Consider the following 13,279-nt stretch of genomic DNA (forward strand, 5'->3'; position numbering starts at 1 on the left):
CCACGGCTCTGACACATTATTTGTTATTTTTTTGTGCAAAGTTTAATAATATTTTGTGCATAGTTTTAAAAATGTCTCCAAAGAAAAACTGTAAGAAGACAGCCGTAAGAGAATAAAAGTAATTGTAGAAATGAAAAATAAAATCATGAAAAAGTGAGAACAAGGTGTGAGCATGGCTGACCTAGCATTCAAGTGCAATCAGTCTAAATCAGTGATTTGCACTAATCTTAGGAAGAAGGACAAAATTAACGAGGTATATTCCTGTACTTCAAAGGGTGTGAAAACAAAATTGACGCTAAGATTACGTAATCTCAATGATCTTGGAAGCTTGCTTCTAATATGGATAAACGAAAAGAAATTCAGGGCAATGCTATAAACGAGAATATCATTTGTGAGAAGGTGATAGTAATTTTTGCTGATATGTATCATCACTGAATATGCCAGGACCATCAATTGCCGAAGAAGTATTTAGGGAAGTCGTGCATGGTTCGAGAAGTTTAGGAGAAAAACTTTCATCCATGGTGTTGTGAGGCATGGTGAAAAGGTAATCACTGACTCAAAGGCAGAAGAGAACTTCATCAGTCACTTCAAGAAGCTCGTAGATTCTGAGGGTTATCTGTGCCAACAAAAGGCTGTCTCATGCTGCTATTTTGTGCAAATGCAAGTGACAGTTTGAAACTTAGACCCTTGCCTGCTTCAAATTCAGAAACTCCATGAACCTTCAATTGAGTGTAAAGCCCCGGAGAGCAGGTTTAATGTGATGTGTAGGTCATGAAGAACTGTTGCTTCATACCATGGGTCATACCATCTACTAGAAATGTATTCTGTGATAATGCTGTGTCACAGTTTTAAAAAATTTTGAAGCATCGGAAAAAACAATTGTTGGCAGAGGGCTTTATAGTAAATAAGGAATAAGGTGTTCATCATAAATGATAAACTAATTATTTTGATTCTATGGGTGCTTTAAACTGTAAAAAAGAAGATGGAATAAGGGCATGGCAACGAATGGAGGGTACTTTGAAGGGGACTTAATCGATGTTGGCCAAATTTTGCTAAATAAAGTTTTTATGGCCTCGGTTTGTGTATTTATTGGACAGACCTTGTATTCTTGAAGAAAAGGTCAATCGTTGATTTCGACTGATTGTCAATGTGCGTATTAGAACAGTCATGCTCACACCTTGTTCCCAATTTTTAATGGTTTTACTTTTCATTTTTGTTTTAATTTTATTATGGCTTACTTCTTATGGAATTTTCTTCGGGGTAATTTTTAAAACTATTCAAAAAATATTATTGAACTTTGCACAAAAAATCAATAATAGTATGTTTGAACACAAATTTGGAAAAATATGTTTACACCTGTGATGCTAAGATGCTAGTGGCTCGAGTGCTAGAGACAAACTGCAGTGGTAGTCTTGCAATGAATTTGGAATCCCCATCTCCTTATCACTCATTAGGCATAAAGTTGCTCTTTAAGTGAGTCGTTTTCGGGACCAATAATTTTGCTCATGCGATTCATTGGCTGTGCGAGGTGCCCGTTAAGCGATGTTCCAATGCATATGGAATTGATTTTTAATGTGAAAATCAAGTATACCTTTAAGCTCCAGGCTGTGCTCACCAGTGAGTCAAACCAAAGTCTGTTCTGCTCTGATATAATTATGTTAATTTCTGTTTAGAATGGAAAATAAAAAAAAATGCTTTGGATAATCAGACTTAGCACTTACTGTGGAATTCTGATACACAGTAAAACCATAGTATTTCAAACTTCAAGGGACTACAATTATTGTACTTAAAAATATCTGGATTTTTGATAAACACATTTTAAAATACAACTTCTTGAGGTCCCATTTTGGCCTTTAAAATTATTATACCATGTTAACTGTCTGTTAAAACACTCAAGGTAAGTTGACCATGCAAGTTTATGATATAACTTTTTGCCACATTGTTGTGGGAGGATGCCATTTCTTCGAAAATATCAGATGATCTAGAAAATATTTGGAGCCCCCGATCGGATCTCTGGGTGGGGATTTTTGGGATGGGAGCATCAGTCAATGTGGACCAGTGCTGGGTAGGAATATGGAAATCAAGGTCATTAGAAATGTGTTGGAAGTTGATAAATGCTTGGATGAAGGTGGGTGGCCTGGGGTAGACATCCTGAGAGTGAGTGAGATCAAGTTGGCTGGGCCCGATGACTTATGGAGTGACGGACACAGGATGATATATTCAGGGGACGACTTGAAGATTGCAGGCATAGGCATCATACTCAAGAAGAGTCTAATTGAGCTGACAATATAAGGAGAGGATTGTGATGATCAAGTGAGAGGGAGAGCTTATCGACACAGTGCCAGTGCTGGTTTATATGCCAAAGTACACTTCTCAGAAGAGGATATACATGAAGCAAATGAACAACTGGAAGAGGTCCTATGAGCAGTAAAATGGAAAGATAATCTAATCATAATGGGAGACTAGAATGCTGTGGTCAGAGAGTGAAGCAGCATTGGACAGTATGGGTTAGGAAAAGTAAGCAGAATAGAACGAAGAAAGAATTCTGTAATGAGAAAGATGTGGTAGTGGCAAAGACCTTCAAGCAACGTCAGAGAAGAATATGCCAGAGAATGGTGCAAGATATTAAATTGACTACATCCTTGTCAGAACAAGACACAAGAACAAACCAACATTTTGATTAGCCATGGGATGTTGAAGACTGTGATAGAGGGGAGATGTTGGTCATACAAGGGAGAGGAAGGAATAGCATAGGACTTAGGCATGTAGGTTGGAATGAAAGGGGGAAAGAAGTGTGAGGAATTGGATTGGGGCTTATTGTAGTGTTTGGATGTCTAGCTGTTTTATCTAGAAATCTGCACCCATCCAAAATCTTCTTAACTAAATCTTAAATGGTCGACTACCAAAAAAAGATGGCAAAGACAAATTCATAAGTAATGCATTCAGATTAAATGCTAAATTAATGCATGCATAGATAGAACAAGATGATCACTTTTGAGAGATTTATGGAGAACTCTGGTAATTGAAGAAACCATTCCTTTAATTTGTGTAACATTCTACATTATGCCAGCTGGACATTCACTTGGTCTTATCTGAATTCATCTGGTGCATTAAAATTGGTTTATTCTCAATCAAAGTGCTGAGCAACCATTCTCCAGAGTGATTTAGTTTCCTTAAATGAAGTTCTCTTTTGCAGAAACTTTCAGGCACTATCTCGAAGCATGTGACAGTAATGGGTGAGCTATCATCATTGGTGGGCCGCCATTGTCTCCTCGAGGTGTCCGAGTTGGAGCAAGACCTTTCCTGCCAGTATGAACACTCAAACCACCTGCAGGTCAGTTTGACATACTTTTATTTCATGCTTAGGCATTGGCTGCCTAAAGTAGCTCTCAGGTGTGGCTGATCATTGAGAGACAATTGCAAGGCTCAGAGTTTCCCTTGTACACCTTCTCTAGGGAGTCAATTGATTGCTGCTGCCTCTTTGCATGCCTTCCTATTTGTGTGCCCCTTTCAACCCCTCTCTCTTTCTGACAACCTCATGTCAAAGTGATAATTTTTTTCATTCATGAGATCCTTTATCATTGTTGACACTCGCTTTGTTCCTCTCTATTGGCTTCAAGAGGATTTTGATGGGTCCTTCACTCTTGTCCTTGCTGGTGAAGGAGTCTTTTTCCTGAGTAGGGGCAGGTGGAAACTGTCCTCCCATCTGCTAACATTTAAATATAAATTTTGTGACATCAATAGGGATAACCTTGTTTATTTTCTGATTAGTGCGAGTAGAATTGGGAAACGTGGAATTTCGAACGGATGTGACATTGGTGTCATGTTGGTCACTAGTATTGGATGGAGATGTCATGGCCGTGTTCAAGACAAGAATTCAAAATTCTTACCACATTACCTTCACTTAATTAACACTATTCCTAAAATCTTTGTGTAGTTTTGAAATAAGAGGGCAGTTTTTTTTTCAACCCCTGATCGCACAGAATAATCGCCAGACAAGTTACAGGTGGGTGGTGTGCTTAGTAGGCAGCAGAGCATCTCCTGCACCACATGCTCTGACACTGCCGAGCTTATGTTGTCATTATGTGCCTAGTAGCAGTCATATAAAATGGTCGCCTCAATTGATACTCCTGCCAAATGCAAATTGCGAAGCATTATTTGTTTCCTGCAAGTAGAAGGGAATAATATGCTGCAAAAATTCATATAAGAATGAATGGAGTGTGTGGAGAAAACTTTATATGGGATGGTGTTGAAAATTTAAAGATGGCCGAACTGATGTGTATGATGAAGGGATCAAGGATGCAAGTTGCAAGATGCAAGCCAGAGATGGTCTTGTTCAACGAGTTGACAAAGTGGTTAGAGAAAACCATAGGTTCACCATTGGTGCTTTGTCTGTGGAATTTCCGGAAGTTTCAAGATCTTCTTTGTACTCAATTGTTATGGAACATATAGGCTACAAAAAAATTTGTGATCGCTGGTTCCCAAAATTATTGTCTGGCGACCACTGAACTCGCCGAATGACTTCAGCTTTTACTTTCCTTGACCGTTATGCCGCTGAAAGAGGATACTTTTTAAAATCAATCGTGACCAAAGATTAGATGTGAATTAAATATGACACCCCTGAAACAAAGCGAAAATCACAAAAATGGATGCAGACAAATTCCTCAAGCAAACCAAAAAAAATCAAACTTTCAACAATGGGAAGGTTATGGCTACCGTGTTTTGGAAGCAAGAAGGTGTGTTGCTTGCTGAGTTGGTGCAGCTGGGGATTACGACGTTTGCGGAGAGCCACTCAAAATAAAGGAAGAGGCATGCGGACTTCTGATATTGTTCTGATCCATGTCAACACCCATCCTCACAGTGCTGGTGTAACCCAACGACTCTTTGAGCAATTTAAATTGGGCATTTTTGATTATGCGCCATACAGTTCTGACCTAGAGCTGAGTGACTTCCATCTTTTCTCTGAGCTGAAGAATTGGCTGGGAGGGCAGGGCTTCCAAAACAATGAGGAGCTTCAAGAGAGCGTCCAGACTCATTTAAATTCATTGGCGGCAACATTTTATGAAGGAGGGTATTGTAAGGCTTGTCCACAGGTACAACAAATCCCTCAATCGTCAAGGTGATTATGTCAAAAAGTAACCATGAGTGTACTTAACTTTTAGTAATAAAATAAATTTTTAATTTTCACTTGTCTTTTTTTTATGGCCCATTGGACATTGACGAAAAATCTCCCTCATAGTAGGAGACACCCTGTGTATTGAAAGAGACTATTTGGTTATGTTCTTTGATGAATGTTGTTAAAGATTCATTCATCCAGGATCATGGGAAGCATTTGGGATGGCAAATAGGTTTGGGAATTGAGGAATCAGACCATTTTAATATTTTGTCTGTAAAACAGGCAAGTTGAGAATTGATAGATAAAAAGTTAAAAATTTTAAACATTACTCCAATTTAAATCAAGGAGAGCATCATGGGAACCAATAAATTCAGCATTTGAAAATGATTGGACAGGCATTAGCTATCTGTGAATTGGGTGCCACATTTGCTGACTTGCACAGACCAAAAACGCATTTGATTAAACATTTCCAAGGCCCAGTCTGAGCATTTAAGCAAAAGGAGTTAGAGATTTTGGGCCAATTTGTAACTGAAGCTGAACCTTGGATCCATCCCTACACTCCTGAGAACAGCGAAAACAGTGGACTGCAAAGGGTGACTCTGCTCCAAAATAAGCGAAGACGGTTCCATTGGCTGGGAAGGTGATGGTGACTGTTTTTTGGGACAGTCATGTAATTGTGCTCATCGATTATCTTCAAAAAGGTAAAGCAGTAATGGGAGAGTGTTATAAATCATTATTTGACAAGATGAAGGCAGAAATTGCAAAAAATGACTGCATTTGGAGAAGAAGAAAGCGCTTTTTCATCAGGACAACGCACCTACTCACATTTAAGAGGTCACCATGGCTAAAATTCATGAACTGCCCTTCAAATTGGTTGACCTTTCACTGTATTCACTAGTCTGGCCCTCAGTGACTTTTTCTTGTTTCCTAACCTTAAAGCGTCACTTGAGTATGAAGATTTTCACCGGATGAGGAGGCTATCGCATACGTAAGCAACTATTTTGTGGAGAAAGACATCAACTACTATTTGGAAGGTTTAAAAAGTTGAAGAGAATCGCTGGGAAAATTGTATCTACTTAAAAGGAGACTATGTTGAAAAATAAAAATAAATTTTAAGAAAAAATTTCTTGTTTATTCGTTAGGTTTGAAAAATTTCAGACTACCCATGTAAGTGATTTAAAAAAACTCAGTCCCGCAGGCAAAACAAAATCAGATCATTCAGTGCTGAATTTGTTGACTTGCCATTATCTTCCTTTTAGGCTAATATATCAATTTGAATGTTTTGTGAAGATAAATATACATCTACTAAGATGAAACCTATTTCAGTCTTGAGTGATAGATAGAATTATTTTGCTCTGTATTTCTCACTTTTAGAGAATTCGCAAGGTCATTCCAATGGAGAGAGTCAGAGATAAGGATGCAGCAAGACTTGTGATGCTGTATGCGTTGAAGTACAACAAGCACAGCAATGAGGACATTCGTGGACTGATAGGTCTACTAAAGAAGAAGGGGGTCCCCGACAGCCTATACAAGGTGAGTGACTAACCATACTTTTACTTGCTGAGTCCATTGGCTGCCAAATCGTTTGGGTGGATCCATGCTATGGTGGTAACTATGTATGGATGATTCTATGAAAGAATTTTTGAATGAGAAGTATCATAAAAAGAAGTCTTAAATTAACCATAAATTGATCCCGCATCGTTTCAGGCTTCAGAGTTTTGTGCATTAATAACGTAGAAAAAATCAGGATGGTATAAATTGCCTTAGAGTATGAGAAAAATAGATTGCGAAGAAAAATACATGCACTTCTTGTAAAAAATTGCCGGATTTTGTATTTATCCTTGTCATAGAAATTCAACTTAATGCTCTGACTTCACTAGAAGACAAAGGAGCAATGAAATTCCTGCCAATCCATCTGATGGGGAAGGTTATAATTGCAGATGCTTTGATTACAATGGGAAACCTGTAACTTATCTTTTTTGTCAGCATATAAGATCATTTATATTTTTTTCCTGAATTCAAAAAGTCGCCTTCATCCTATATGTGAAGGTTCAAACTCCATGAATTAATACTGAATGTCATTCTTTTTATAACTCGGATTTTTTTATTTGATTTGATGTTTATAAAGTGAGTGCATGTCTATTTTTGCCCTGAACTTGGTCCCTGGCTTCTGGATTAATTTATTTGAAAATCTCTTACTAGTTAACACGTAAGTGGTTAAGGTAGCCCAGGGCTGGTCCCTGGCAAGGGAAAAACTACCCTGTACCCCATTTTGGGCTTGCCAATATGTGTGTGTATTTGTAAGTTCCCAAATATGGTCCCTGGCAAAGGGATTAATTTCCTATTCGTAAAATACCACCCACCCCTGTCTTAATGTGAATGCCATAATATTTTGAATGTGTCTGAACACTGACTAGGGATTAAATTTCCCCATAAATCACCCCACCAATCTCAATATTCCCTGCGATTTTTACTTTGACAGTGGTGTAAAAAATGCTTTATGGCTTAAGGAAATATTATTTAATATAGTCCAGTCTAAAAAGAGGCCGTAAGAAGCTCAATTTATGCTTTCCATCTATATTTTTTAGGTTGACAGCTATCTCTGTAGCGTATCTGAAGAATTTGTTACATCACCATCAATTTTTGGTGTATTTATTTTCAATGTTATTTTTTAGCCAGTTTCCCATCTATTAATTATGCAGGCCCAAATAACTAAGGAGTAAGCAGGACTAAATAATTTGATTTCACGAGGATACTTTTACTGAACAGTCTTGGTTTCCTTGCTGAACACAATTACTGTTTGTGTAAAAACATCCTCTAACCTGCAGTGATTGTCTCCTTCCAGGCTGTGGCCCTGGTTGTCAACTATGCAATGCAGCACACGAGGCCCTCTGAAGTCTCCATGACACAGGAGAGTGTGGCCAAAACGACAAAGAGCATAAAAAACATGATCAAGGTAATATGTGGTGATTTTCCTACTGGGAGGATTTGCAAACCCCTCTGCTCCCCTGCCCATTATAAAGTGGAAAAAAATTATTTTGACAGGTCTCCTAAAAGATTGTATTTTTAGGCCTATTCGAAAAGTAAGAGCTATTTTCTCATATTTAATTATTGGTGGGTCAAAACAAAGTTGTATACATGTATGGCCATCCATCATATGTCATGGGGTGGTAATATCCCGTAGGAGGTCAGATTTGCACACCATACCCAGTTAGGTCCAGATCTTTGTCGTATATGTTAATATTTTTCTTGTTTTTTTTGTCAGGGCTTGAAAGGTGTGGATAATGTGTTCACGCAGCACTCCCCCATCCTGAAAGAGACCTTAGATGACCTGTTGAAGGGGAGACTACGAGAGGATGTGTACCCTTACCTTGGCAACATCCAAATGACGAGAAGGTAATAATTATGCACATATATGGTCTTCCCCCTATCTGCCAATCCCCCCCCCACCTTGGGGGGGACTTTGTTTTAATGAACAACCAAAAGGTGTCAAGTAACTATGTGCCAATGCATTAAAATCCTTCCAATCTATCCAAAGAAGTGTGCTTGCTCACTAAATTCTGTACAAGTATTTTTTTCATTTGTTTACATTGTTTCCTTGGAAAAATTTTTGGGCTTTTTAATTAAATAGCAATCTTTTATATTTGGGTGCAATGAAACAGTGCTCATGTGCATGTTCTGATAGGAATTTTTACTGCAACCCAATGAAGTTCTTCCTCTGAAAAGGTTTTCACTGGCGTATGACTTGATTAGTGTGATTCACACTTGTATTTATAACAGCATTCCACATGCAGAAGACAGTATGGACTTCTATAGAGATTTGCTTCCCATATAATAATAGCAATATTTTTTAATTTTTAAACAGCTTCTTACTGTTTACAATATGTATTGCCTCATACAAATCCTGGTCCCTCAAAGCAATAGTCTTGTCTGAAAGTGCACATTTATGATAATGCCCTCTATGTATACCATAGAAAAAAATTCATATGCATTATATATCTTTTGAAAAACAATTAAATAGTTAAGTGCATCATCTGAATGGATTTCTTGGTAAATTATTTATAACAAGTTAAGAAATATATAATGAACTATTGATAAAAAATACCAAATATAATAGTTTTGAAAATGGGGTGGAGTGGATAACTCTTAATTTCTATTAGTATCAGCTGAACACAAAAATGCATGCATGTAATTCCTTTTACTTGCAATAAATTATGAGTTATGGAAAACAACATGGGAAAAATCAGGAACACCAACAGTATTACTACATAGAATATATATAATATCAACTTTTACCCTCAGTAATATGGAATAATGGACCACAGATTGAAAAATGTCCACATCACACACAAAGTCAATCAATTCACATGTATATGGGTGATCCGAAAACTTTCCAACATCAGCATGTAGATGGCAGCCCTCTTCGACAAAAGTTAGGGAATGTGTTTACTCTTGCGTTGAAAGGTACTCACCAAACTTCCAGTCATTTTGGACTCTGTTGATGTTTGACAATTATTTGAGTGAGTTGTTGTGAGGGGTTTATGTAAAAAGGAAAAAATTGAGTATCAAGCTGTCATTAAATATTAGTTTTTGAAAGGCTATATGCCTACGCAAATCAAAGGCGTATTGAATGCTGTGTACGGGGACTCTTCAGCAGCATTTACAATGGTGAAATTTTGGGGAACTGACTTTTAATGTGGCCATACCAGCTTGTTTGAGTGAAGGAATTGATGACAAGGGTGATGAATGAGGATTTTACACTAAATTACAGTTAAAACATCAGGAAAATGCTTGTTAAAACTTTGAAAGGGAGTGTAGTTTGGCACGATGTGGAACTGTAGTTATTGAAGCAATATGACAGGAGTAGATTGGAGACTTTTGAAATGTGGGTGTGGATAAGGTGAAGAGGACAGAAAGGAAAACAAATGAGGAAGGTGATGGTGGTTATTCGGTAATGTTAGGTAGGGTGGGGGAGGAAAGGTAATTTTTTGGAGAAATCCAAAGAAGGCAGGAAAGGTGGATGCAAAGGATATTGATTGGCAGTTGGATGTTGAAGACTGTGATGTAGAGAAAAACATTGGACCTATGAGGAAGGGGAAGGAATAGGTTAGGGATGTTGGATGGAATTCAGGAAGGAAGGTAGTGTGTGTAATTGAAGAGGGGCTTGTGGAAGTGTTGGAATTAGGGTTGCGTTTTGTTTGGAGAGGTGATGAAATTGTCATTGTACCATGTAGTAGCTTGTGTCTATCCAAAACCTACCTTAACCAGTAGATTACCAATAATAAATCAACGTAGGTAATTATTTCCTGTAGTTTCTTGTCCAGTGAATGATTAATTATGTCAGCAAAATCCTCCAAGATATCCTTTGTTCCTCTTCATCTTTATGGAATTGATATCAGCTTAGAGAATTTATTTTTTTGTGTCTAGGTAATTTAATGAAAGCGCTAATTTCTAATCACTCAAGTAACATATCAAGTATATATTTTCTTGAAATTGGTCTATAGCTATTTAGGTCAGTTGGTGCACCACCTGTAAAGATATGGGTGACTATAACAATCTAATCTACTAACCCTTTCAATACACTACTGTTAATAATTGTTGCAATGAAATTTGGCATAATTTTACTGTTCCTGAAGTACATCGGTCTTATGCTATCTAGACCAGGTTTTTTTTTAAATTTTGATGTTAATTTTACAACCTTCTTTAACTTCTCTGTTGGGAACTAAAATTGAATAGAAGTTTTTTGCATTGTTTTTCGAGATTTGTGAGGATTCCTTTTCAAATTTTTTTGAAGAAATATTTAAGAAAAAGATCTTGTAATATTCTCAGCTCACCCAAATTGATCAAGACCAGATAATGAAATTGTTATCATTACAGTTCATTTCTCTACCAATGAAGAAATTAACTTTTTCCATATTTTTCTGACTGTTAAGTGGTTATTCCATAATGATGGCACCCATTGTGTTTGCTTAAAGGATGCCATTATGGCATCGGCTGTATTAAATGGTGTCAGAAGCTTTACATAAATGTCACCAATGCCATTTCTGGATGCAATCTGAGTGTCGAGCTGCTGAACCCATGACTTAAATGCATTGCTGAAATAGCATCGACAAATGAATTTTAGTCATCATTTGTCAATATCTTCATATAGCACATACTCTAAACATGAAAATGCTGGGGGTTGATGCTGCTGATTTTTTTTCCACTTGCTACAGACTGTAAAAGTGTTTAAACATGAAAATGCTGGGGGTTGATGCTGCTGATTTTTTTCCACTTGCTACAGGCTGTAAAACAGTGTTGTGATAATTCTTAAGAGAAGGCTAAGGGATCAATCAAACCATTTCAAGGTGTTTCACAAAGATTTGTCCCCTGTTTTTGAGTTCTCTACAAACATTATTATGTTGAAGACTGTGATAGAGGTGAGAATCTTGGGCAAGTGTGGAAGGAATAAGGTGGGTATGTTGGATAAAATGAAGTTGTAACTGAAGAGGGACTTATTGTAATGTGGGATGTCATTGTGTGTTTTGTTAGGAAAGGCTAGAAAAGGTATTGTTCTGCCCTTGTGTAGGCTGTATCTATCCAAAATCTACCTTAATTTAAAGACTCCCAGAAGTAATAAAGAACATCAAAATTTACATATGCAATATTAACAATGCCAGAAAATTGCGGCAGACCTTAGATTTAATCAACTTCAACTCATTAATGTGCCAGTTTTATAAAAATATTCCACAACACAATAATCTGCGATATTATGACTTCATTAGATTATTATTTGACAAACTAGGAAAACAGAACAGTTTCAGGTTTAACTTTGTGGTATTCCTTCATTAGGAGGGTAAAAAAGAAACTTTACACTTCAACAGTAGAGATTTAATATTTCACGACCATGGTTTTGTTGCTGCGCATCATCATCAGGTAACATACATGAATATTTTTCAACTTATATGGTCTGGCTCCAAGAGGGGAGTAAGGAAGTGGAGAGGGAGGAATGTAGGGGGAGTAAGGGAGAGGGGATAAGTTGAGTTTGGTGCAGCAGCCTATTAGTGGTCTAGGGGAAGGGGAGAGTATGTATTGGAAGGTTACTGGCTAAAATTTGTGAAAGTTTATATTAATTAAATGATCATTAAATAAATAACACAATGTAACACTCCACCATTCTTAGAAATAGCGACGGATAAAAAACACGTGTTCTACATTTAATTATCCCTCTTGGAGCCAGACAATACAAGTTGAAAAAATGTTGATGTATGTTACCTGGTGATGATGTGCAGCATCGAAACCATGGTCGGTAAATATTAAATCTTTACCGTGGAAGTGTCAAGTTTCTTTTTTACCCTCATAAACCTAGGGAAATTAGTTCGTAATATTCGATGAAATATGGCCCCATTATGTAAAAAAATCATATTCCATACCAATCAATCATGTGGAATTTCATCATTGTTTGGCAAATCAATTTGTAGCAAATAATAATGCTTTTTTCTTCATTGAATAATGCATCAATATTTACTGCTAATCAATCAAAATGATCCAGCTTTCCTTAGCATGTGAGCCAATCATTAATGAGTGCATTACAAAATCATTGTGGTTTGTATTTATTTATTTAGGACGGTATTGAGATATTCCCCTCTTCATTCTAACCCTTGAACATAACATTGAAGACAATTGCAAACCCCTATGATTAAGATGGAAGAAAACCCACCTAGGAGAGAATCTGACCCATGACCTCTGGGTTGGCAAGCGATAATATGACCTCACTGCCGCGGATGTATGGGACAAGAATCAATGTAAACAAACCATACGGTTTGAGGTTTTCAAGAAAGAGATAGGATAAGTTAAATATTAAAATAGGAGTTCATAAACAAGAGCAAGTGGAACAGTTTACCTTTCTTGTAAGTTTTCTGAACCAAAATGGTCTAAGTAGTAGGGATATAAGAAGAATTGCATAAGTCAAAGAAGCTTCCACAAGGAGCTGATTGATGCAGATTTAGAGGCTTTTGATGTGCTCAAGGATGGAATAGGTGAAGTGGACAGAAAAGAAAACAAATGAGGAAGTGATAGGCATGGCAGAGGAAGAGAGTAGACTCCTGGGAGATTCCAAAGAAGGCAGGGAAGATGGATGCAGAATATTTTGATTGAGGCTAGGTTGTTTAAGACTGAAAGGGA

General features: G+C 37.2%; 1 protein-coding gene across 1 annotated transcript in view; it reads left to right on the top strand.

Moving 5' to 3' along the window:
* The window catches only part of Vps45 (vacuolar protein sorting 45), a 36,996-nt gene that overhangs the window by 22,268 nt on the left and 1,449 nt on the right, over positions 1-13,279 (top strand). The window contains exons 9-12 of the mRNA XM_071593488.1: positions 3,197-3,334; positions 6,491-6,649; positions 7,962-8,072; positions 8,382-8,512. Of these exons, the coding sequence (XP_071449589.1) occupies positions 3,197-3,334; positions 6,491-6,649; positions 7,962-8,072; positions 8,382-8,512 (539 nt within the window). The remainder of the gene's footprint in view (positions 1-3,196; positions 3,335-6,490; positions 6,650-7,961; positions 8,073-8,381; positions 8,513-13,279) is intronic.

Source organism: Hetaerina americana, unplaced genomic scaffold (genome assembly GCF_022747635.1).
Source record: "Hetaerina americana unplaced genomic scaffold, ioHetAmer1.1.p SCAF_6, whole genome shotgun sequence".
Lineage (NCBI taxonomy): Eukaryota > Metazoa > Arthropoda > Insecta > Odonata > Calopterygidae > Hetaerina > Hetaerina americana.